This window comes from Mobula hypostoma, chromosome 6 (genome assembly GCF_963921235.1).
Source record: "Mobula hypostoma chromosome 6, sMobHyp1.1, whole genome shotgun sequence".
In the NCBI taxonomy this organism is placed as follows: Eukaryota; Metazoa; Chordata; class Chondrichthyes; order Myliobatiformes; family Myliobatidae; genus Mobula; species Mobula hypostoma.
In genome coordinates this window covers 140,547,097-140,572,849 of record NC_086102.1, presented here as the reverse complement: position 1 = coordinate 140,572,849, position 25,753 = coordinate 140,547,097, and the positions used below count along the sequence as shown (strand labels likewise).

At 41.8% G+C, this 25,753-nt stretch overlaps 1 protein-coding gene across 8 annotated transcripts in view; it reads left to right on the top strand.

The window, feature by feature from the left end:
* LOC134348442 (protein unc-80 homolog) overlaps positions 1-25,753 on the top strand; it is a 238,655-nt gene that overhangs the window by 40,765 nt on the left and 172,137 nt on the right. For all 8 annotated transcript variants that reach the window (XM_063051833.1, XM_063051834.1, XM_063051828.1 and 5 more), the window contains 3 exons: positions 2,309-2,522; positions 6,835-6,975; positions 11,259-11,527. In XM_063051833.1, the coding sequence (XP_062907903.1) occupies positions 2,309-2,522; positions 6,835-6,975; positions 11,259-11,527 (624 nt within the window). The remainder of the gene's footprint in view (positions 1-2,308; positions 2,523-6,834; positions 6,976-11,258; positions 11,528-25,753) is intronic.

Genomic DNA, 25,753 nt, shown 5'->3' with positions numbered 1-25,753 from the left:
CTGTCCTTTCCCCTAACCACTGAATCTTCTATCACTACAGCTCACCTGTCCTCCTCCCTTCTCTTCTGAACCATGCCAGCCTGGTTTTCTGCCTAATCCCATCTATGTGCACATAATCCCCATACCCCTTTAATTCACGAACCTGTCCAAACTTCTCTTATACGTAGCCATTGATCCTTCATCTACCACTTCTGCTGCGGTTCATTCCACACTCGCACCACCCTCTGACTGAAGTAGTTCCCCTTCAGATTCCCCTTAAATATTTCACTTTCACTCAACTAACCTGAGTGGTTAAAGCCTGAATGCATTCACCTTATCTATACCCCTCAGAAATTCGTATACTTCTATATGTTTTCCTCATTCTCCTGTGCTCCAGAGAATAAAGTCCTATCTGACAGTGTTCAGCCTATCTCTGTAACTCAGATCCTATATCCCTACAAGATCCATATAAAAAAAACTCTTTCAATCTTGTTGATATCTTTCCTGTAGATAGGTGACTAAAACTGCAAGTCAGGTCTCACCAGTGTCTTACACAACTTCAACACAACATCCTAACTCCTGTACTCAGTACTCAGATTTATGAAGGCCTGTGTGCCAAAAGCTCTCTTTACGACTATCAGTGATGCCACATTCAAGGAATTATGGATCTGTATTCCCAGATCCCTTTGATCTATTGCATACCACTGTGCCCTACTGTTCAATGGTCAAGTCTTACCTTGGTTTATCCTTCCTAAGTGCAGCACCTCACACCTCTCTGCATTATCTTCTATCTGCCATCTTTCAGCCCTTTTTTCCAGCTGGTCCAGAATATTTTGCAAACTTTGATAGCTTTCTTCACTGCGCACTGTGCCCACAATTTTGGTGTCATCTGCAGATTTAACAAAGTTCATGACATATGCCGATGATATTAAACGTGATTCTCATTCTGAAATACTACATGCTGGTCTACTTTACCGTAGTATCATCTGAATCATTACTATGGATGGTAAATAACCATGCACCCAACATCAGCCTCTGTGGAACACTGCTAGTCACAGGCCTCCAATTCACGAGACAGCCATCTACTACCAGTCTTTGGCTTTCTTGCTGAACCACTGTTGAATCCAATTGACAATTTCATCTTCAGACCAGGTTCCCATGTGGGACCTTGTCAGTGGCCTTGATAAAGATGATTTCAACAAATTCATCAGCTTTCTTGATGAAAGCTCTTTAAAAAGCTCTATAAAATTGGTTAGACGTGACCTGCCACACACAAAGCCATGCTATCCCTAATCAGGCCCTGTCTATCCAAATACTTATATATCATGTCCCTTAAATACCTTCCAATAATTTACCCACTACTGATGTCAGGCTCACTGGCCTATGATTTCCTGACGTGTACAAATTGTCTTAAACAACTGAACAACATTAGCTATCCTTCAGACCTCCAGCTTGCCACCCATGCCTAAGGACTTTTTAATCATCTCTGCCAGAGCCCCTGTAATTTCTTCCGTCACTTTCTAAGGTGTACAAGATAACACCTCGTTACGCCCTGGAGTGTCATCCACCCTAGTTTTTCTCAAGACAGCAAGCACTTCCTTTTCCATACTCCAGATACTGCCCATGGCCTCACTACTCTGTTTCCTCAGTTCTATAGACTCTCCCAAGTGAATACAGACGCAGAAAGTTCATTTAATATTGCCTCTGTCTCTTTTGGCTCCTTGTATACTTGCTGATCTTCAGGAGGACCAGTTTTGTCCCTTGCAATCCTTTTGCTCTTAATATAGCAATAGAAGCTGTTGGGATTTACTTTCACCTTATCTGCCAGACCAACCTCATAAACAAAAGAAAATCTGCAGATGCTAGAAATATTTTGTTTCAGCCCTCCTAATTTCTCTCTTAGATGTTCTCTTGCAATTCTTATATTCAAGGGCCTCATTTGATCCCAAATGCCTACACCTGATATGCAGCTCCTTTTTGTTTTAACTTGGGCCTCAATATCTCTCAAGAGCCCAAGTTCCCTAAACCTGTTGTCCTTGCCTTTTATTCTGACAGGATCATACAAATTCTGTACTCTCAATATTTCACTTTTGAAGGTTTCCCACATGTCAAGCACCTCTTTACCAGAAAATATCTTATCCCAAATTCATTCCTGCCAGATCCCATCTGATGCCATCAAAATTGCCCTTCCTCCAGTTGAGAATCTTAACCTGAAGACCAGCCCTAACCTTCTCCATAATTATCTTGAAACTAATGGAATATGCAAGATTCAGTTGTGAACCACATCAAACACTGTTTATTAATAAAAATTATTACCTTTGTGCATTAGTTCAAGAGTCGTAAAGAGGACCGTGAACGCAAAGGCTCTATCCCATTCCATCACCCAGGTAAAAAGAGGCAACGGCGAATGGGAATGCCTTTCCTCCTACATGAGGATCATTTAGATGTATCACCAACACGAAGTACTTTCTCATTTGGGAGCTTTTCTGGAACTGGAGAGGAAAGACGTTTGGACAGAGGAGGCTGGCAAGCTACAATACTGGGTTAGCCAAATAACCTTGATGTCATATAATAGTTCTTCCTCAATTATGTTTCCTCCGATGAAATCACAAATGTATTTTATAACCTGTCACCCTTGAAATAAAGATAATTCCATTATCTTTCCTGATTACTAACTGTACCCTGAATGATACCTTTTATTTCATAAGCTGCAACCCAGCTCCCTTTGTGTCATAACTTTGTGTAGTCTTGCTCAATGTTAATAATGTTTTTTTTTTCATTCTTGTTTTTGAAGTGGACAACCCTCCATTTTTAAACATTACACTCCATTTGCCAGCTTCTTGCCCCCTAACTTAACCAAGGTTCACGGTTCAAAATTTGCATATATAAATCAACTCTGATGCTCATCTTCTCCAGACAGCCACAAAATACGGAAAAACCATGGCTATTGTTGAAAGAAACTACACTATCCCCCCCCCCACAAAAAAGAAAAAGAAACCAAACTCGCAAAACCCAAATGCCCACCCCCTCCCTCGCAGAAAAACTAATAGATCTCCCACACAGGAAATGGCAGCTAGAACATCAAAAACCCCAAACCCCCAACCTTCTCCCTCGCAAAAAGACAGTGACAATAACATCAAAACGCCAACTACCTCCCTCACAAAAAAGGCCAGCGACAATAGCATCAACCCCCAACCTCCCCATACACAAAAACTAACAGATCACCCCACAGAAGAACACCAACAAGAGCACCATACCCCAAATCCCCAACCCCTCCCTCACACAAAAGTAACAGTCAGCAACAAGAAAAAATGCACAGAACATTGATGGAGACCAATGTAAACTACAGTCCAATAATCACATAGATCTCAGAATTTCAAAAACATCCTCCTGTCGGTATTGATGAGAGCGGCTGCACAATCTCCAGCCTTCCGTAAAGAGTGACCTCCATGCCGGGTCCGAAGCCTATCTATATTGTTGCAAGTTTCTTGCATCTGCCTCGCAACTTGCAAACATATCCAGCTTTATATCATCAGCAAATTTAGTCCCTTCATCCAAAACTGCCTGTTAGTGATTGCTAATTGAAGTTGACCTATTCAGCCCTATTTTCTTTTTTTTTGTGTGTTTAGCCATTCATGCTGATATATTATCCCCAAGTGTGTGTGTTCTCATCTTGTGTCATTACCTTTAATGTGGTGCCTTACTGAATGACTTGCATGTTTGTGGCCACTGCTGCTGTAGCCCATCCATTTTAGTATTCTACTTTGAAGACAGATCCAAAATAATTATTTAGAAACTACGCCATTTCTGTATCCCATTATTAATTCCCCAGTCTCGTTGAATAAGGGACCAATCTTTACTTGAGCTACTCTTTCCCTGTTTTTTAGTCTTACAAACTGTTTTTTCTCTACTTTGTTAATTTCTCTTTTTACTCTCGTCTCCTCTCTCCATTATTTTGTGTCATCTGTTTTTGGTTCATAAGAAAACCCAAATCTTCTGCCCTAGCATTGCCACATTTTCTGCTTTTCAATTTAATAACCCCCTAAACTTCAATAGGCCTAGATCCTCACTGCAAAGCTACCTTCTCACCAGAGTACACCTTTGCTGAGATTTATGAATTATCTCTTTAAATGCCTACCACTGCTGATCTACTATTTTACCCTTTAACTTATTTTCCCAGTTTGTAGCTAATGTCTAGGACACGAGTCTCAGACACAAATTTCTCATCCTGTAACTGAATTTGAAATTCTACCATGTTAAGATGACTTCCTAAGGGATCTCTCACTGTTTGACCATAGAACTAATCCAATGTCATCATACAGTAACAAATTTCAAAGAACTTCTCCTTGGTTGGTTCCTCAACATTACACTTTAAGAAACTACTATGTATACATTCTATGAACTCGTCGTCAAGGTTGCTGTTGCCAATTTAACTTCAATATCATAATAATTAATTTGCTTACGATTCTTGCAATCTTCATTACAAGCTCCTATTATTTCTTGATTTATACCGTATTCTATAGTAAAGCTATTATTAGGGAGCCAACCTATTACTGCTACCAATGACTACTTTTTATTTACTTGGAGGTGCAGTGTGGGACAGACCCTTGGAGGTGCAGTGTGGGATGGGCCCTTTGAGGCGCGGTGTGGATCGGGCCCTTAGAGGCACAGTGTGGGACGGGCCCTTAGAGGGACGGTGTGGGACGGGGCCTTAGAGGGGCGGTGTGGGACGGGCCCTTAGAGGGGCGGTGTGGGATGGGCCCTTAGAGGGGCGGTGTGGGACGGGGCCTTAGAGGGGCGGTGTGGGACGGGCCCTTTGAGGCGCGGTGTGGGATGGGCCCTTTGAGGCGCGGTGTGGGACGGGCCCTTAGAGGGGCGGTGTGGGATGGGGCCTTAGAGGGGCGGTGTGGGACGGGCCCTTAGAGGCGCGGTGTGGGACGGGCCCTTAGAGGGGCGGTGTGGGACGGGGCCTTAGAGGGGCGGTGTGGGACGGGCCCTTAGAGGCGCGGTGTGGGACGGGCCCTTAGAGGGGCGGTGTGGAATGGGCCCTTAGAGGGGCAGTGTGGGACGGGCCCTTAGAGGGGCGGTGTGGGATGGGGCCTTAGAGGGGCAGTGTGGGACGGGGGCTTAGAGAGGCAGTGTGGGCCCTTAGAGGGGTAGTGTGGGACGGGCCCTTAGAGGGGCGGTGTGGAATGGGCCCTTAGAGGGGCAGTGTGGGACGGGCCTTTAGAGGGGCGGTGTGGGATGGGCCCTTAGAGGGGTAGTGTGGGACGGGCCCTTAGAGGGGTAGTGTGGGACGGGCCCTTAGAGGGGTAGTGTGGGACGGGCCCTTAGAGGTGCGGTGTGGAACAGGCCCTTCCAGCCCAATGAGCTGCACTGCCCAGCAATGCACTTATTTAACCCTATCCTAATCACAGGATAATTTACAATGACCAATTAACCTATTAACTGGTACTTCTTTGGACTGTGGGAGGAAACTGGAATACCTGGAGGAAGCCATGCAGCTCACATGGAGAATGTATAAACTCCTTACAGACAGCACAGGAATTGAACTCTGAACTCCAGAACCCTCTGAACTGTAATAGTGTTGTGCTAGACACTATGCTGCCATGGGCCCACCCTTCTTACCTTTACTATAATTTATCTGTACACACAATGCATCTTGAGCTTCTGAATCAATATCAGTTCCTACCACTGTAATAATATTTCTTTATTAACAAATCTACCCTACTTTTTTGCCCTCTTCCTATACTACTGAAATGTTAAATGTTCCTTCACATTCACGTAGAACACTGAGTATACAGCCCACATTGTCTGTGCTGAGCCTGAAGGTACATCTGCCTGCATGTGGTGTATAACACTCAATTGTCTGCCTGTTCATGTGTCTGTCTAAATGTCTCTTAAACTTAGCCACCATAGTTGCTTCCACCATTTCCCCAGCAGCGCATTCCAGGCACCAGCACTCTATGTTTGAAAAAGCTGCCTTGTAAATCTCTTTTAAGCTTCTTTTAAATGTTCTGCTTCTCACTGTAAACCGTTTACTATTTGACATCTCACCTGGGAAAACGATTCTGATTATCTACCTTGCTCATGCTTCTCATAATGTAAAAAATTTCTATCCGATCCCCCTCAGCCTTGATGCTCCAAGTTTGTCCAACCTCTGCCTGTAGCTGATACTCTCTAGTCCAGCCAGTATCCTGGTGAACCTCTTCTGCACTCTCCCCAAAGCCTCCACATCTCTCCTGAACTGTGACATCAGAACTGCAAGCAGTACTCCAAACTACAGTTTTATATGGCTGTAATGTAGATTCTACATCGCATTGATGACGTCAAACCTGTCGTACAGCTTCTTTACCACCCTGTCTACTTGTCTTGCCACTTCCACTGAGTTATGGACCTGCGTGCCTAGAGCCATTTGTACCTCATGGCTCTGAAGGGTCCTGCGATTTACTGTTTACTTTCCTCTTACGTTTGACCTCACACTTGTCCAGATTAAACTCCATCCACCATTCCTCTGCCTCATCTATGACCTGCTGAATCATTTGTCAACCTCACTCACTACTGAAAACGTCCAATTTTTGTGTCAGCCACAAACCGGCTAATCAGCTCACCTGTTTTCTTCCTCTCCCCCACCACCAGTCTGGTTCAGCTTACTGCTACAACTCTTAAATACCGGACCATACCTATTTAAATTAAATTACTTGCAATCAGTAGAAGTGTTAATGGTGTACATAGTTTAATCTATCTTGTTTTAGTTGTTATTTGCATGTGAAAGTATGTGTCTGTGTACATCATTCAATGCAATCTGGTTAATCAATTTTTATGGATGCTGTTTTGAAAAATATTCTAATGCAGGAAAATTCACTCGGCGAGGCAGTTCAGATACGGCAACAGAAATGGAAAGCATGAGTACTAAACATTCTCATTCCCATCACACCTTGCTGAGTGACATACCTGATCACTCTAACAGTCATGGAGATAACACGGTTAAAGAAGGTAAGGTGTAAGTTCCTTGGAGTGGAAATTTTCCACTAGACACTATTGATCTAGGGCAGGGGTCCCCAACTTTTTTTGCACCGCAGACTGGTTTAATATTGACAATATTCTCGTGGACCGGCCGACTGGGGGGGGGGGGTTGTTCAAGTAGGGTTAAACTCACCTCAACATGCCTTTTACAGTTAGGGTTGCCAACTTTCTCACTCCCAAATAAGGGACAAAAGTAGCAGTCAAATCCCGGGACACTTTACCCCAGGAAAGACTATCATGACCATGAAGCCTTGCGCGGGCACCTGTGGGCGCATGTGATGTGCGCATGCACGTACGTGCCGATATTTTTCCCACAAATCCGTTTTCGCTTAATCTTCCCGACTATACTGTACATAGATGAGTTCTACTTTATATAGGCTGTCTATTTATCATATCATTCCTGCTTTTACTATATGTTAGTGTTATTTATTTTTGGTTTTATGTGTTAATTGGTGTGATTTGTTAGGTTATTTTTTGGGTCGGGAACGCTCAGAAATTTTTCCCATATAAATTAATGGTAATTGCTTCTTTGCTTCACGCCATTTTGGCAAGCAAGGTTTCATAGGAACGCTCTACCTTAGTGGGGCAAATACGGGACAAACCAATTTAGCCCAATATATGGGATGTCCCGGCAAATAAGGGACAGTTGGCAACCCTATGTTCAAGTTCAACAGTGCGTGACAGGGAATGAGGAAAGGTGCAGCTGACTCATATCGTTTTCTCGTAGCCCGGTAGCACATGCTTTGCAACCCAGTACTAGTCTGCGGCCTGGTGGTTGGGGACTGCTGATCTAGGGTGTAAATTGCTTTAGAGTTATTGTGCCCCTGCCCCTCCCACCACCAAATCTCTACTCAGAATCATTTACATCCTGTACGGTGAAACTACATTAAACCGACATGCTTGGTGCCAGATTAGTAGATTTTCCAGACAAATGTGCTCTTAATTGACATTTTAAACTGTTAAACAGTGTAGTAGTATAATCAATTTAGCAGTGAATTTTGAGGGTGTGTGGGACTGGGTCCCTGTGTGATTGAGGAAGTATAGGAGCCAGGAGTCAATGTGCTTTAGGTTAATGCAGAAGCCAGAACACTGTGTGCAATAGGGAGCACAGTCATCTGCACTCATGAATAGATACCAAATCATCAGCACTTTTGAAAAATTGAAAAATAGTTATTTGAGTTTCACTTTATTGCCAAGCGCAAGATCTGCCGTGAATTAGTGCAATAAACTCTGAATGTTTTAAAACATATAATTGTTAAAAATGAAACTGCTTGATGTATTTAAAAAAGAATATTTGACGCAGTTTGATCATTACAACCCCAAATAAAGTTTTAGAAACAGCACTTTAATCAATCTGCCAATACACAAAATTTTAAACAATCTAATTTGAAAATGTACCAAAACAACAATAATTTGTTGTATAATATTTGATAGAGGAGGAAGATTTTTATTAAATTGAAAGAAAAATTATGTCACAGGACATTTCAGCCAAGATCATTTGTACCCAAAAGTGCCCTTTGATTTTTGGAGCTGTGAACAGAAATTATTAGAAGCTTCCAGTGCAGATTATGTCAGTTCAAGGGTCTTTCTTTGATCCTACTTAATACAGAAGGATTTGGAAACTTTAGTTGCCCGAAATCTAATTTGTGTTTGAAACCACTCTTAGCCCCCCCCCACCACACTCCACAATTTATCTGTTGAATAAAGTTATTCAACTTGGAAAAAGTATTGAGATATGTTTTACACAAAAAAATTCCCTTGTTAATGAGAGTGAGATATTGAGCAGTCTCATCAACAAATCAATCAGCATCCAAAATAATCACATGGGATGGTGAAACTCAATTCTGTCCATGGTCATTAAGGCACCACTGAAGTATACTAGGTGTGTTTTTTCTGGTGACCTCAGGGTTGAGTGAGCCCAGAGTGTCCTTGAAACAGCTTAAGAGGGACAATGGTAGAGACTTTTAAGTAACATATCTGCCTTTTTCATGGAGAGTTGTGTATTGTTGCATGGTCTACTGCAAGATAAAATTTTAACATAAGCAGAAAAATCTTTATTATAATTGGAAAAATGATTGAATGCTATGTTATTTACACCACGCTGTATCTTTGAGTTTATGCACCCTCTGTCAGTGCATTTGCCAAAATCATGGATCTCATAGTTGGGGGTAATAACGTTGTAAATGATTTATACTGTTTTTTTCACTTGAGAATAATATGAGTGAATTGAAGGAATTCATGAGTTTAAAGTAAATCAAAATTTCCTTGTATAATGCATTTAGTCTTCAGTTAATATCCTTGACAATACTGCTTGTTCATCATTGTGTGTTATGTTTAATGCATATTGCAACAATGCTTAAATTCCTACACACAAAAGTGACCATGGGGTAAAAATAAACTCAGATCTATTTTGGGGGTGTTTATATTCTCCGCCATGTGACGATCCCAGATAATCACCTAAATTTGCTTCTTGTTTGTGTGAGAAGTTGCAGTTGGTTGTCCCTGTGATGTTGCCTGCTGCATTTTTCTAGATCGGTGTGAGTTGGCTGTGAGATATTTTCCTATGGAGTTTGATCCTTATCTTCCATTCACTCCAGGTATCAAAGATAGACAGAATTAATTTCAAAAGGAGGGGAAGGGAAATAACTGCAGATGCTGGAAATCTAATATCAAAACAAACAATGCTGGAAATCTAATATCAAAACAAACAATGCTGGAAATACTCAGTAGGTCAGGGCAGATGTGTGGACAGAGAAGAAACATTTCAGGTTGAAAACCTTTTATCAGAATTGGAAAGGAGAAGCAAGAAGCTTGTTAAGCTGTAGGTAAAATGAGTGAGGGAGAGAGAGCATGTCTCTGATAGAGTAAAAATAGATTAACCATGGTGATAAACTGTAAAAGGTTTGTTGAACGCCTTCACTCCATCCAAAACATGCAAGATTTCACAGTGGCCAACAACTTTAATTCCAATTCCCAGTCCCTTTCTGACATGTCAGTCCATGGCCGCCTCTACTGCCGTGATGAGGCCACTTTCAGGTTGGAGGAGAAACACCTCAATATTCCATCTGGGTAGCCTCCAAACTGATGGCATGAACATCAAATTCTCTAACTTGCAGTAATATTTCCCTTTCCCCCTTCCCTCTTCTATTCTTCACTCTGGTTCCCCTTTACCTCTTCTCTTTTACTTGTCTGCCTTGCCTGCCCCTGGTGCCCCACCTCCTTCCCTTTCCTCCATGCTCCACTCTCTTCACCTATCAGATCCCTTCTTTTCCAGCCTTTATCTTTTCCACCTATCACTTACCACTTACTACTTGAAACCCCTCCCCCACCCATAGGGTTCACCTATTACCTTCGAGCTCATACTCCTTCTCTGCCCTACTTTCTTATTCTGACTTCTTCCCTTTTCCTTTCCAGTCCTCGTGAAAGGCCTCAGCCTGAAACATAGGCTGTTCATTCATTTCCATAGATGCTGCCTGAGCTGCTGAATTCCTCCAGTATTTTGTATGTGCTACTCTGGATTGCCAGCGTCTGCAGAATCTCTTGGATTAGCTGTAAACAGTTGTCTGGTTACTGTGAATAGGAGCATTTAGAGAGTGAGAATATGGACAAAGTATCATAGACATAAGATTATAGGAATTGTGCAATGCAGAGCAAGAAGATGTGCTGGGCAGGTTTGGCAAGGCATGATGACTTCCAATGAAATATAATGAAAATAAAAGGGGAAATAACAAAGCTGAGCCAATATGGATGACTGAAATTGTTAAACTAATTTTGTAGAATTCATACTGAGTGCAGAAGGATGTAGTGAACCCAGACAGAATATAGGCTGTTGATCTTCAAGCTCGTGTTGGGCCTTTTTAACAGACCAGGGTGCCACATACTGTTTGAGTTGGGATGGAGAATTAAAGTGGCCAGTTTAAATCCAGTTTAGCTTGATTACTTGATACATCTGTGGGTAAAATAAACTTAATTTTATAATTAAATTATAAAATTATAATTGACAGAACTATAATTTGGGATGAAAATTCATATATCAAATTGGTGTGTCACCATCTTGAATTATTTCATGTATGTAATCTGAAAATCAGAATTCTGTAATTCATGTTCTGCCAATATTGCATAAAATGATTGAAATTGCAACACATGAAATTAGTGGCATAATGTAATTCATGAAATTCTAAGTGGTTATGCTACATTTTACTTTTGCATTTGAAGTTAAAGCAACAAAAAATAATTAATTTTATATTTTACAGTGAGATCACAGATTTCCACAATTACAGTAGCAACTTTCAACACCACTGTAGCCTCGTTCAATGTGGGATATTCGGATTTCTTCAGTGAACACATGCGAAAACTATATAACCAAGTGGCTATACCGGAATTGCCCCATGAGCCACTGGCATGTGCCAACTTGCCCCGCAGTCTGACTGATTCCTGTATAAACTATACCTGCCTTGAAGAAACAGAAAACATGGAAGGAACTAACAACTTTGTCAAGAAAAATGGAATGCTTGATCTAATGGTAAAGTTTTATGATAAAACAATCACTTTGGCTTTGGAAAGTATTAAGTGAGTCCGAAGAATTAAGATTTTAGTTATTTTATATTTAAATCTTTTACAGAAAAAAGTGATTTTTAAAGCATCCATTAGTATTTTGTGAATGCTTACAGTCTTAATTTGAAATTGTTCATTTCAAATCCTGTATTACTTTAAGTATGAAATAATAGAGTAACAACTTTGATTTATTGAAGCAACACACACAAAATGCTGGCGGAACTCAGCAGGCAGGCAGCATCAATGGAAAAAAGTACAGTTGATGTTTCGGGCTGAGACCCTTCAGCAGGACTGGAAAAAAAAAGATGAGGTCTAGAAGCACAAGGTGATATGTGAAAGCGGGGTGGGCGGATGAAGTAAAGAGCTGGGAAGTTGGTGAAAGAGATACAGGGCTGGAGAAGGGCGGATCTAATAGGAGAAAACAGAAGACCATGGAAGAAAGAAAAGGGCGGAGGAGCACCAGAGGGAGGCGATGGGCAGGCCAGGAGATACATACGGTGAGAGAGGGGAATAGTGGGGGAGGGGGGGTGACATTTCCAGAAGTTCAAGAAATTGATGTTCATGCCATCAGGTTGGAGACTTCCCAGATGGAATATAATGTTTTATTCCTCCAACCCGAGTGTGGTCTCATCTTAACAGTGGAGGAGACCGCAAGTTGACATATTGGGATGGGAATGGGAAGTGGAATTAAAATGGGTGGCCACTGGGAGATCCCGCTTTTTCTAGCAGAAGGAGCATGGGTCCTTGGCAAAGCAGTCTCCCAATCTACGTCGGGTCTCACCAACATACAGGAGGCCACACCAAGAGCACCGGACCCAGTATATGACCCCAGCAGACTCACAAACATTGCCTCACCGGGAACGAGTGTTTGCAACCCTGAATGATAGTGAGGGAGGAGGTGAAAGGGCAGGTGCAGCACCTTTGCTTGCAAGGACAAGTACCAGGAGGGAGATCAGTGGGGAGGGATAAATAGACAAGGGAGTTGCATAGTGAGCGATCCCTGTGGAAAGCAGAAAGTGGGGGGAAGGGAAAGATGTGCTTGGTGGTGGGATGGTGGTGGTGGAAATGGAAGGGTCTTGGCCTGAAACGTCGACTGTTTATTCATTTCCATAGATGCTGCATGATCTGCTGAATTGCTCCAGCATTTTGTGTGTATTGTTCTGGATTTCCAGCATCTGCCGAATCTCTTGTGTTTTCTGTTTTGCAAATATTCTATACTTTTTCAGACGTTTATATTTTACCAGAAATTTCTAATTACAATTTATATACTGTTGCCACAAGTTTGTGCACTTGCACATAGTACATTGAACATCAGAATTCCAATCAGTTATAAGGAACAAAACTGAAGTTGTAATTATTAATGCTCATCTTGGCCATCTCTGTGAATCAGTGAATTGTAGTAAAATACAAGCTGGTTTAATGACACATGGAAACTACTCAGGTTTTTGGATAATGAAATATCAAAGGAATGGGATTAAATCAGGAAAGCAGCTGTGAGATAGAAGAGCAAGCATGAGCTTATGGAATGGTGGACCAGTTTTTGAGGTACTGAATGTCTTCTACTTCCATTTCTTATGCTTTTCAATGAGCAGTGATGTTTCCATTTCCTTTTCTGCTATGGAGAAGGTGTGGTGATATCAGACCTATAGCAGCTGTATGCAATGCCAAATTAACAAAAGACATAGCTGAGACCATAACTAAAGTTGTATATTGTAGGTATTTTAAAAACTTCACAAATTTGCCCATGATGCTCAATATAAATTTTCTTTCCAGAAACTGTAAGTTCTTGAAATCTTGACTTGCACCTCTAGAGTATGGTGCAGATGACCAAAGGAAAATGGTAATGAAAGTATTTGTATGTTTAACTCATTTATTTATTGATCAGCTAAGGGTATTAGAACTTGGTGCTCAAAACTCACCTCCGGTACAGAAATGCTGTTGTATTCTTGCCGGTGGTTAAGAGTGAAAGTGTAAGTTAGTGCTTCATGGGATTGAGACGACAGAGATCTGAGGGCTACTACATGCAACACAACAGGTTGGCATGCAGAAACAGTGAGTATCAGGAAGGCTGGCAGGAGGGTGATTTACATTGCATGGGGTATGGAGGCTAAAAGACAGGCAATTTATAATGGAATGGAAGTGTTGTTGAGGCCAAGGTGGAATTATATTCATAGAGTCATACAGCATTTAAAAAGGCCCTTTTACCAACCTTGTTCATGCTGATCAAAATACCCATATAAACTAGTTCCACCCACTTGCATAAATAGGCCACAATTTTATCAAACAGCAGAGCAGGCTCAGGAGGACAATTAGCCTCTAGGTCCTGTTTGTTTGTCTACAATACAGGGTTATCCTGAAAAAGAGTAAGTTGAAGAAATAGTTATTTATCTGTTATGTCGATTGTGCTGCTGAACCACAGGATCAGCTTGATTTTGATATCTGCACCAGTGCTTTGCAAGCATATAAATTAAGTATATGTATTAAGAATATTCAAAGCCACTGTCCATTGTTCTCATGAGAGAGAGTTCCAAAGATTCAAGACACTCTAAAAGAAAAACTTTTGCCTCATTTTTATTTTACATGTGCAGCCCTTTAGTTTTAAACTGTGTTTCTTTTTCTAAATCCTTTCAAAAGAGAAAATATCTTGTCCACATTGACTGAATTAAACCACTCAGTATCTTACTGGATTCAATTCATCTCCTTGCTTTTCTGAACGCTTGTGGAGATGAGTATAGTCTGGTAAGCCTTTGCTCATAAGGTAATCTGCCAATTCCAGGTATCAATCTAGTAGGCCTTATCTATTCTGCTAAAGCATTTATACCCTTCTTTAAATAAGGAGACCAATAGTGAAAGAGTATTCCACTTCGCCCCCTTAAGATTCTTAGTAAGAATCTAGAAGAGCACTTGAATTGTCTAAGCTGTGGACTAAGTACTGGAAAATGGGACAAATACATGCTGTATGAGTCTACTCTGGTCAGCGTGGAGATGGTGAGCTGAATAGCATGTTTCTGTACTCTGTCTCTATATAGTTTCATTAATACCCTATAAAACTGAACCAAACTCACTAATTTTAGTATTTAATTTCAGTTGCAATAAACACATGTTTTATCAGCTTTCCTAATTGATCACTGTTCTTTTATGAATCATACATTTGGATACTCATCTACCATATTCATATTTTCCCATTATTATTTCTCCAGAATTACTCTGTATCTCTCTTTTTACATTATTATAGAAACTCTTTCTATTTGCTCTCTTATTTCTGTTTTTATTGTGCACGCTAACTTTTACAGAATTAGTATTTTAAGCTTTATTTTAGCCAGTCTTTGCCTGGTTTTAACATTCTTTCCAATATTCTGGCCTGCCTCTTGCCTTTGCAGATTTAAGCATTTGTTTCTTTCTTTAAGCTTGATGATATCATTGACTTCTTGTAATCATGGATGATGGGTATTTTTCTTTGCAATTTTCTTTATTAATTGGAATGTATTTATTCTCTGCCACCAAACCGCAGTTAAGTACTCGCTTAGTCTAATTTGCCAGTTCACTGTATTTGCTCTGCTTTTTGTACCTTCATAATTGTCATTTAACTTTCAGGTCATCAATTTTATTTCATTGCCCTCTTACTAAGTCTTGTGCAGTTTGCTTTCTGATTGGCTCGAGAAGGAACTATTCTAAGAAACTATGTTTTCTGAGCTGTTGTTGTTCATCTTACGTTTCTGGACTTTATGTAACTTTCTGAAGTTCCCATTTTTTCTTTCCTTGCATTCTCTCCTTCTGTGGAGTTGCTATTAGAAGACCTGTATATCACATCAACTAATAATTTATTGCCATGATTATTCTTATCTCCATGCAAACTTCTTCAAAATCCTGGATTCCTGATCTTCTCTTGGGTTATCCCTACCTTTTACACTGTCTTTAATTAATGGAGTTGTTCCTTCACCTTTTCCTAGCTTCTTGTCTTTCCTAAATGTCACGTATCCTTCAACATAGAAGGTGCAGACGATGTCTTAAATTAATACCTTTGGTATTCACAGAGGAAACAGACATTGTGGTTTGGAGAAGTAAGTAAAGGGGTAGGTGAAAGTCTAGTTTCCATAAATAAAGAGGAGCTACTCAATGAGTAAGCTTAGAGATGGACCAGGTAGAAATTTTCCCAGTTAGTTAGAAGAGGCAAGGAAAAAGATTGCTGGAGCTCTTGCTGAGATTTGTAATCTTTGATGGCCACAGGTGAGGTAGCAGATGATAGGATGACAGCAAATGTGGTCATATTTACCTGCTAACACGGCAGCTAAGAGCCTGGTAAATACAGGCTTGTGAATCTAATGTGAGGGAAAATGCTGAGAAAAAATCTGCAGGAGAAAATTAATGATCGCTTGGAAAGATGGGAACTAATCAGTGTCAGCCAAGATGGCTTTGTAAGGGATAGATTCTGCCTGATCAATTTGGTTAACCTATTCTCAAAGAGGAAACTAGAATGTTTTGGTGAGAGCAGGACAGAGGATGTGGAAGCAAGATTATTAAATTTATGGATGTCAAGAAAACTGGCAAAATATTGATAGTATGGAAGGCCCCTATAATGCAGAGAGGTATTGGTGAAATGAGCTGATGGTGTTTAATCCAGACAAACATGAAAAGATGCACTTTGGGAGTACTAGTGAAGCTAGGGCATACAGCAAATCATGAATGATAAGTTCTTTCATAGTACAGAAGAGCAGGAGGTCCTTGGGGACAAATCCATCGATCCTTGCAGGTGGTAACACAGAGAGGTTCGGAAGACACACGTGATGCTGTCCTTCATTATGCCAGAATGCTGTTTCTGGATTTAATTACGACATTCAACCCTATTCTAGAGACATTGATGAAGGAACTGTTACTTCTCAATCTAAACACACCACTGTGCAACCAGGTGTTAGGCATCCTAACCAACAGACCTCAGATAGTCAGCATGTACAACTGCTTCTCCCTCCCCATCATCCTCAACATGGGTGCCCCCCAGGGCTGTGTACTGAGCCCACCGCTGTACACACTGATCACAAGACTGAGTGGCCAGTCATCAGGTTCATCACATTGTCAGGTTTGCTGATTACACCACAGTAGTTGGGCTTACTACAAGCAACAATAAGACTGCCAACAGAGAGGAGATGGAAGCTGTTTAGGCCTGGTGCCAGGCAAATGACCACTTTCTCAATACCAGCAAGTCGAAGGAGATGGTTATCGACTTCAGGAAAACTCGCACCATTCACATCGATGGCACAGCAGTGGAAACTGCGAGCGGTTTCAAACACTGAGAGTGCACATTTCGCATAACCTGTCACGGTCCCTGAACACGTTTCCCACCGTCAAGAAAGCCACTAGTGCCTCTACTTTCTGAGGAGGTTGAAAATAACTCTGCACATCAGAACTCACGACCTGCTGCGTAGTTGAGAACATCTTAACATGTGTGGAATGGAAGCTGCGGCTGACAGGAAAGCTTTACAATGGGTAGTTAAAACTGCCGAACTCATCACCAGCACCAACCGACCTGCTATCAAGGGCATATATACAGAAAGATGCCAGAAGAAGGATAGCAATATCATGAATGATACCACCCACTCTGCTCCTGGCCTGTTTGTCCCGCACACATTAGGGAAGAGGCTATGTAGCTTCCTCACCAGTCACTAGACTCAAAATCAGTCACTTGCTCAAGCCCTCAGACCTCTACCATTAAAACCCACGATACTTCTATGTACAGATACTCCTGTATATAGCGTTACTTTTTGTACCTGCAATCAGTCTATGTATAGAAGCTAATTTTATGTATTTATATTTATTATAATTTTGGGTGCCAAGTCTTTATGTATATTTAAGGCAGTGGTTGATAGATTCTTGATTGGTCAGGGCATGAATGGATACAGGGAGATGGCAGGAGATTGGGGCTGAGAGGGATATTGGATCAGCCATGATGAAATGGCGGAGCAGACTCGATGGGCCAAGTGGCCTAATTCTGCTCCTATATCTTATGGCAGATGGAATTCAATCCCCAAAAGTGTGAAATGATGCACTTTGGAAAATCAAACTTGAAGGCAGAGCACAAGATCAAAGGCAGGATTCTTAGCAGTGTGGTGGAACAGAGGGATCTTGGGGTCCAAGTACATAGATCCCTCATAGTTGCTGCACAAATTGTTGGGGGGGTTTAAGAGAGCATGTAGTGTGCTGGCCTTTGTTAGTCAGGGGATTGTGTACAAGACCAGTGAGGTAATGTTGCAGTTCTATCAAACTCTGCTTAGACCACAATTAGAGTATTGTGTTCATTTCTGGTCACTTCATTATAGGAAAGATGTAGAAGCTTTAGAGTGGGTGCAGAGGAAATTTATCAGGATGCTGCCTAAATTAGAGATGACAGACATAGAGTATTAGAAAACAGCCACAGAAACAAGTACTTTAGGCCATATACTCTATGCCAAGCTATTAATCTGCTGATTTCTATTGACCTGCACCCTGACCATAACCCTCCATACCCCTGTCGTTCGTGTACCTATCCAAATTTCTCTTAAGTGTTGATTTGGAACCCGCATCCACCACTTGCACTAACAGCTCGTTCCACACTCTCACCACCCTGAGTTCCCTCTCATTTTCCCCCTTAAACATTTCACCTTTCACCCTTAACCCATGACCTCTAATCATAGTCTCACCTAGCCTCAGTGGAAAAAGCCTGCTTGCGTTTGCCTTATCTATACCCCTCATAGTTTTGTGTACCTCCCTCAATCTTTTGAATTCCAGGGAATAAAGTACAAATCTAATCAACATTTCCCTATAACTCAAGTCCTGAAGTCCCCACAACATCCTTGCAAATTTTCTCTGCACTCTTTCAGTCTTATTTACATCTTTCATGTAGGTAGGTAATGAAAACTGCACACAATTCTCCAAATCAGGCCTTGAAAACGTTTCATAAAATTTCAACATAACATCCCAACTCCTGCAATCAGTACATTGATTTATGAAGGCCAATGTGCCAAAAGTTTTCTTTACAATCTTATCCACCTGTGATACCATTTTCAAGGAATAATGGATCTGTATCTCCTGTTCTGTCAGTTCTACCACACTCCTCAGTGCCCTACTGCTCACTGTGTCCTACCCTGGTTTGTCCTCACAAAGTGCAACATCTCAGACTTGTCTGTATTAAATTCCATCTGCCATTTTCAGCCCATTTCACCAGCTGGTCCAGATCCTGCTGCAAGCTTTGATAGCCATCCTTGCTATCCACAGCACCCCCAATCTCGGTGTCGTCCATAAATTTGCTAATCCAGTTTACCACATCATCATCCAGATTGTTGATATAAGTGACAAACAACAATGGACCCAGCACTCCACTGGGCCTCCAGTCAAAGAGTAACTGTCTGCAACCACTCTCTGGCTTCTTCTGCGAAGCCAATGTCTAATCTAATTTGCCACCTCATCTCTAATACCAAGCGACTGAACCTTCTTCCAGCCTCCCACGACTGACCTTGTCAAAGGCTTTGCTAAAGTCCATGTAGAGAAAATCCATCAACTTTCCTGGTAACTACCTCAAAAAAACTCTATAAGATTTGGTTAGACATGACTTAGCACACACAAATCCATGTTGAGTATCCTTAAATAGTCCCAGTCTAGCCAAATACTGATTTGTCTGGTCTCTTAGAATACCTTCCAATAATGTTTTTCCTTGGAGCGACGTAGGATGAGAGGTGACCTGATAGAGGTGTATAAGATGATATGAGAGGCATTGATTGTGGAATTGTGGATAGTCAGAGGCTTTTTCCCAGGGCTGGAATGGCTAACACAGGTGGGTACAGTTTTAAGGTGTTTGGAAGTAGGTACAGAGGAGATGTCCGGGGCAAGTTTTTTACACAGAGAGTGGTGAGTGCCTGGAATGGGCTGCCGGCGACGGTGGTAGAGGTGGATACAATAGGGTCTTTTAAGATACTCCTGGACAGGTACATGGAGCTCAGAAAAATAGAGGACTATGGGTAACCCTAGGTAATTTCTAAGGTAAGGACATGTTCGGCACAACTTTGTGGGCCAAAGGGCCTGTATTGTGCTGTAGGTTTTCTATGTTTCTATGTAACTTGCTCATTTACTGGCCTGTAATTTCCTGGATTATTCCTAGAACCTTTCTTAAACAATGGAACAACATTAGCTATCCCCCAATCCTCTGGCACCTCGACCATGGCTGAAGATGTTTTAAATATCTTTGTTAGGGCCTCTGCAATTTCTACACCAGCTTCCCACAGAGTATGAGGGAACACCTTGTCAGACTCTGGGGATTTATTGACCCTTATTTGCCTGAAGGCAGCAAACACCTCCTCCTTTGTGATCGATATACGGTCCATGACCTCACTGCTGCTTTGCCTCATTTCTATAGACTGTGTGTCCACCTCTTGAGTAAAGGCAGATGCAAAAATTTCATTTAAGATCTCCTCCATCTCTTTCAGCTCCATGCATAGAATACACTCTCATCTTCCAATTTTGTCCCTTGCTATCATTTTGCTCTTAATATATCTGTGAAAGCCCTTAGGCTTCTTCTTCTCCCTGTCTGCCAGAGAAATCTTATGCCATGTTTTAACCCTCCTGATTTCCTTGTGTTCTTTTGCATTTCCTATACTCCTCAAGTACTTCATTTGTTCATTTCTGCCTATATTTGCTATGCACCTCCTTTTTCTTAACCAGGGCCTTAATAGCACTCAAAAACTAAGGTTCCATAAACCTGTTATCCTTGCCTTTTCTGATAGGAACATACAAACTCTCTCAAAATTTCACTTTTGAAGGTCTCCCACTTACCAAATACACTTTTGCTGGAAAACAACCTGTCCCAATCCACACATGCCAGATCCTTTCTGATACCATCAAAATTGACCTTTCCCTAATTTAGAATCTCAGCCTGAGGACCAGACCTAACCTTTTCCATAATTATCTTGAAACTATTTGGCATTATGATCACCAGTTGCAAAGTGTTCCTCTACACAAACTCCTGTCAGCTGCCTGTCTCATTCCCTGAGATCTAGGGAGATCTAGTATCGCATTCTCTCCAGCTGGGAATTCTAGGTACTGATTGAGGAAACTTCCCTGAACACATTTGACAAACTCTTTTCCCATCCAGCTCTTTTACAGTATGGGATTCCCAGTTAATATATGGAAAGTTAAAATCACCTACAATATACTATCAGAACCTTATGTTTTGTGCAGCAGCATGTGATCTCTCTATAAATTTGCTCCTCTATAACCCAAGGACTGTTGGGTGGTCTATAATATAATCCCGTTAGCATGGTCATCCATTTCTTATTCCTCAGTTCCAGCCATATAGCTCAATAGATGAGCTCTCCAGTTAGCCCTAACTGAGCACTGCCTTGACATTTTCCCTGACTAGTAATGCCACCCCACCCCCTTTTCCCTCACAGTCTGTCATACCTAAAACAATAGAAACCCAGAACATTGAGCTGCTAGTCCTGTCCTGCCACCCCCTTGCAGCAGCAGCAAATCTTCCCGTTATCATATTAGTTCTCTTCAGTTCAGGTACATAATGTCCCTTCTGTACAGGTGCCACCTTCCCTGGAAGAGAGCCTAATGCTCCAAAAAGCTGAAGCCCTCCTTCCCTGCACCACCTCCTTGGCTGTGTATATGATCTTCCTATTATGGTCTCTTTTTCACATGGCATGGTTAACGATCCCGAGTTCACAACCCTGGAGGGCCTGTCCTTTAACTTAGCACCTGAGTCCCTGAACTCACTTTGCAGGACCTCATCACCCATCCTACCAATGACGTGGACCACGGCGTCCAGCTGCTTATCCTCCCACTTAAGAATTTTGTGGACTTGGTCCGAGATGTCCATCACCCAGAATGCAACACCATTCAGGAATCTCATAATCATCCTCAGAACCTCCTTTCTGTTCCCCTAACCAATGAGCCCCCCATATCTACAGTTCACCCTTTCTTTCCCCCTTCCCTTCTGAGCCACAGAGCCAGACTCACTGCCAGAGACCTGACTGCTGTGGCTTTCCCCTGCTAGGTCATTCTCCCCCTTCCCTCCCCCCCCCCACAGTATCCAAAGTGTTGAGGGAAATGGCCACAGGGATACTCAGCACTAGGTGCCTATCCCCTTTTGCCCTCTTCCCAGTCACCCAGGTACCTGTGTCCTGCATTTTGACTGTAATTACCTCCCTTCGAGTCCTGTCTATCAGCTTCTGAAATGATCCAGTGTTCATTCAGTTCCAGTTCCGATTCCTTAACACAATCTGTCAGAAGCTGCAGCTGGATGCACTTCTTGCAGGTGTAGTCATCAGGCATACTGGCAGCCTCCCGGCCTTACCACATCCCATAACAGGAGCATTCCACTATCCTGGCTGGCATCACCACTACTCTAAGTGTGCAATAAGAAAGAAAGAATAACAAAAAAAAATCCACTTAGAGCCTATGGCTCTCTTCGCCGAAGTCTCAGTGAGCCAACTCCCCACTCTAACACTGACCCATTCACACAATGGCTGCTCTGCTTAAACCTGACTTCTTTTTATTGGTCCTTGCCAAGTGTCTTAATTATGCACAATCCATTGTCTCCTCAGAAACTATGGTGTGCAAAGTGTGCTGAATGCTCCCGATCCCTTCTTTTAAACTCTGTCTCCTCGGGAGCTGTGGCATACAAAAGAATAGGTTTTCTGAAGAAAGGTTGAGTGAGTTAGAGCTTTTCTCTTTGGAGACAAGGCAGAGGAGAGGTGATTTTTATAGAGACATGTAAGATTATGAGAGGCACAAACAGAGTGGACAGCCAGCGCCTTTTTCCCAGGACAACACTGGCCAATACCAGAGGATATCCATTTAAAGCAAGTGAAGGAATGTTTAGGGGAGATGTCAGAGGTAGCCTTTTTTACACAGAGAGTGGTAAGTGCCTGGAATGCAATGCTGGGGTTGTTGGCAGAGGCTGATATAAAAGGGACACTTAAGAGATTCATAGATAGGTACATGGATATAAGGAGGGCTCTGGCTCTGTCGGAGGGAAGGATTCGACTGATTGTGGAATAGGTTTATATCAATTCGCATAACATCATGGGCTGGAAGGCCTGTACTGTGCTGTACTGTTATATGCTCTATGCCATAGGAAGGGTAGCACTGGAGAGAGTGCAGAGCAGATTCACTAGAATGTTGCCTGGCATGGAGCCATTCAGTTATGGGGAGAGACTGGAGAAGCAAGATCTGTTTGGAGGTATGGAGGGAAGACTGGTGCAGGGTTCTGAGTTGGATGATCAGCCATGATCATACTGAATGGCGGTGCAGGCTCGAAGGGCCAGATGGCGTACTACTGCACCTACTTTCTATGTTTCTATGTTTTTCCTGGACAGTAGCAGATTAAGGAGGGACATGATTGGATTGTATAGAGCTGTGAAGAGGTATAGATCGGGTAGACTTCAGGCAACTTTTTCCTCTATCAGACACAGATAAAACTGGAAGATACAGATTTTCGTTAAAGGGGGAGAGATATAGAGGGGATGTAAGAGTCAACCACCTTCATCCGGAGAGTGGCAAGTGCCTGAAATGCACTGCCAGAAAATACTTGAGGCTGAGCTGCTGACTGTATTTAAACAGTGTCTTGATGACCAGGGGCAGTGGACCATGTGCTGCTGGAATATAGAATGAATATGGAAGGGTGCCCACTGTTCAGTATGAAAACAGGCAATTCAACGTGAATGAGTTGGGCTGAATAGCCGATTTCCATGCTGTGAGATTCGATAATACATGTTCAATATTCAGATCACCCTGTACATCATCTTGCAGTCTTGGTAATGGCTATCAGATCGCTGTGATTTTTCTTTGAACTTTGTTAAGTGCTGTTAAGGCATTGATTTTTTTTTTCTTAATGTTATTTAATTTTAGTACGTCAAAGTAAGTATAATGTTTAATATTTTTAGAGTATATATCTTTTTGAATTGTTTGTAAAGTTCAGTATTTGTCACAAAATAAGTGTATGACAACTGGAAGCTTTTTAAAAGTGATTAGAGCAGCTTCAGGATCCACTCTCAGAAATTTAATTTGGCAGGGAGATGAGAACCGGAGTGATAGGGCTGAGGATGGGGCAGTTGGTTTACAAGTAGATGCAGTGTGTCGTGAGACTGTGAGGAAGGACAAGCAGATGAAGGGGCAAAATTGCAGTCAGTGGGGTGAGTTGAAGGGCGAAATCGAAGAGGGTAATGCATACAGGACTGAAGGTGGTCTATTTGAATGTATGCGGTATACAGAGTAAGGTAGATGGTCTTGTAGTGCAGTTAGAGACTGGCAGGTATTATGTCGGCATCACTGAGTTGTGTCTTTAAGAAGGTCATAATTGGGAGTTTAACATCCAAGGATACACATTGTATCAAAAAGGACAGGCAGGTCAGCAGAGGGTGTGAGATGGCTCTGTTGGAAAAAAATTAAATCAAATTCTTAATTCTTAAAACAGGTGAAGTAGGATTCAAAGGTGTAGACTCCTTGTGGGTAGAGTTAAGAAACTGCAAGAGTAAAAAAAAAACCCCGATGGGAGTTATATACAGACCTCTGAACCGTAGCCAGGATGTGGGATATAAATTACAATGGGAGATAGAAAAGGCATTTAAAAAGGGTAATTTATGATAGTCATGGAGGATTTCAATACGCAGATGTATTGGGAAAATCAGGTCAGTGCTGGATCCCAAGAGAGAGAATTTATTAAATATCTACAAGAAGCCTTTTTAGAACAGTTTGCAGTTGAGCCCACTAGGTGAAGTGCAAATCTGGATTGGGTGTTGTGTAATAAACCAGATTGATTAGTGAGCTTAGTAAAAGATCTGTTGGGCTGCATGATCATAATATGATAGAATGCACCTTGCAGTTTGAGAGAAAGATAAAGTCAGATATATCAGTATCAGAGCGAAGTAAAGGGAATTACATGAGAGAGGAACTGGCTAAAATTGATTGCAAGGGGACTATAGCAGGGATGATGGCACAACTGCAATGGCTGGAGTTTCTGGGAACAATTCGGAAAACTCAGGATAGATAGATCGCAAAAATGAAGAAGTATTCTAAAGGGAGGATGAGGCAACCATAAATGACAAGGGAAGTCAAAGACAACATAAAAGGAAAAAGAGAGGGCATAAAATTTAGCAAAAATTAGAGAGAAGTTAGAGGTTTGGGGAGATTTTAAAAACCAACAAAGGCAACTAAAAAGATGTGAACATTTGAAATATGAAGGTAAGCTAGCCAATAATATGAAAGAGGATACCAAAAGTACTTCCAGATATATAAAGAGTAAAAGTGAGGTGAGAGTGTACAGTATAGGTATCGGACAACTGGAAAATGGCACTGGAGAGTAATGGGAGCAAAGAAATGGCAGATAAACTTAATAAGCATTTTGTGTCAGTTTTCACTGTGGAAGACAGCTAGCAGTATACCAGAAATTTGAATGTTAGGGCAGAGGTGAGTGTAGTTGCTTTTACTAAGGAGAAGGTGCTTGGGAATCTGAAAGGTCTGAAAGTAGTCAAGCAACCTGGACCAGATGGACTTTACCCCAGGGTTCTGAAAGTGATACCTGAAGAGATTGTGGAGATATTTGTAATGATCTTTCAAGAATCACTGGATTCTAGAATGGAACTGGAAAGCTGGAAAATTGCAAATGCCACACCACTATTTAAGAAAGGGGTTGGGATGCAGAAGGAAGGAAATTATAGGCCAGTTAGTCAGACATCAGTGGTTGGGAAGACATGGGAATCCATTATTAAGGATGTAATTTCAGTGTACTCGGAATCCAAAGTCAGCATGGTTTCCATGAGGGGAGATCTTGCTGACAAATTTGTTGAAATTTTTTTGAAGAATTAACCGGCAGGATAGACAAAGAAGAGTCAGTGGATGTTGTTTATTTGGATTTTCAGAAGGCTTTTGACAAGGTGTTTCAAATGAGACTGCTTAACAAGCAAGAGTCCATGATATTATAGGAAAGATACTGGCATGGATAGAAGATTGGCTGATTGCAAGTGACAAAGAGTGGGAATAAAGGGGGCCTTTTCTGGTTGGCTGCCAGTGACTGGTGGTGTTCCGCATGGGTCAGTATTGGGACCGCCTCTTTTCACGTTATATGTCAATGATTTGGATGACAGAAAATCATAGCCCTGTGGCCAGTTTTGCAGATGATAGGAGGATAGGTGGTGGGGCAGGTAGTGTTGAGAATGGTATGAAGATC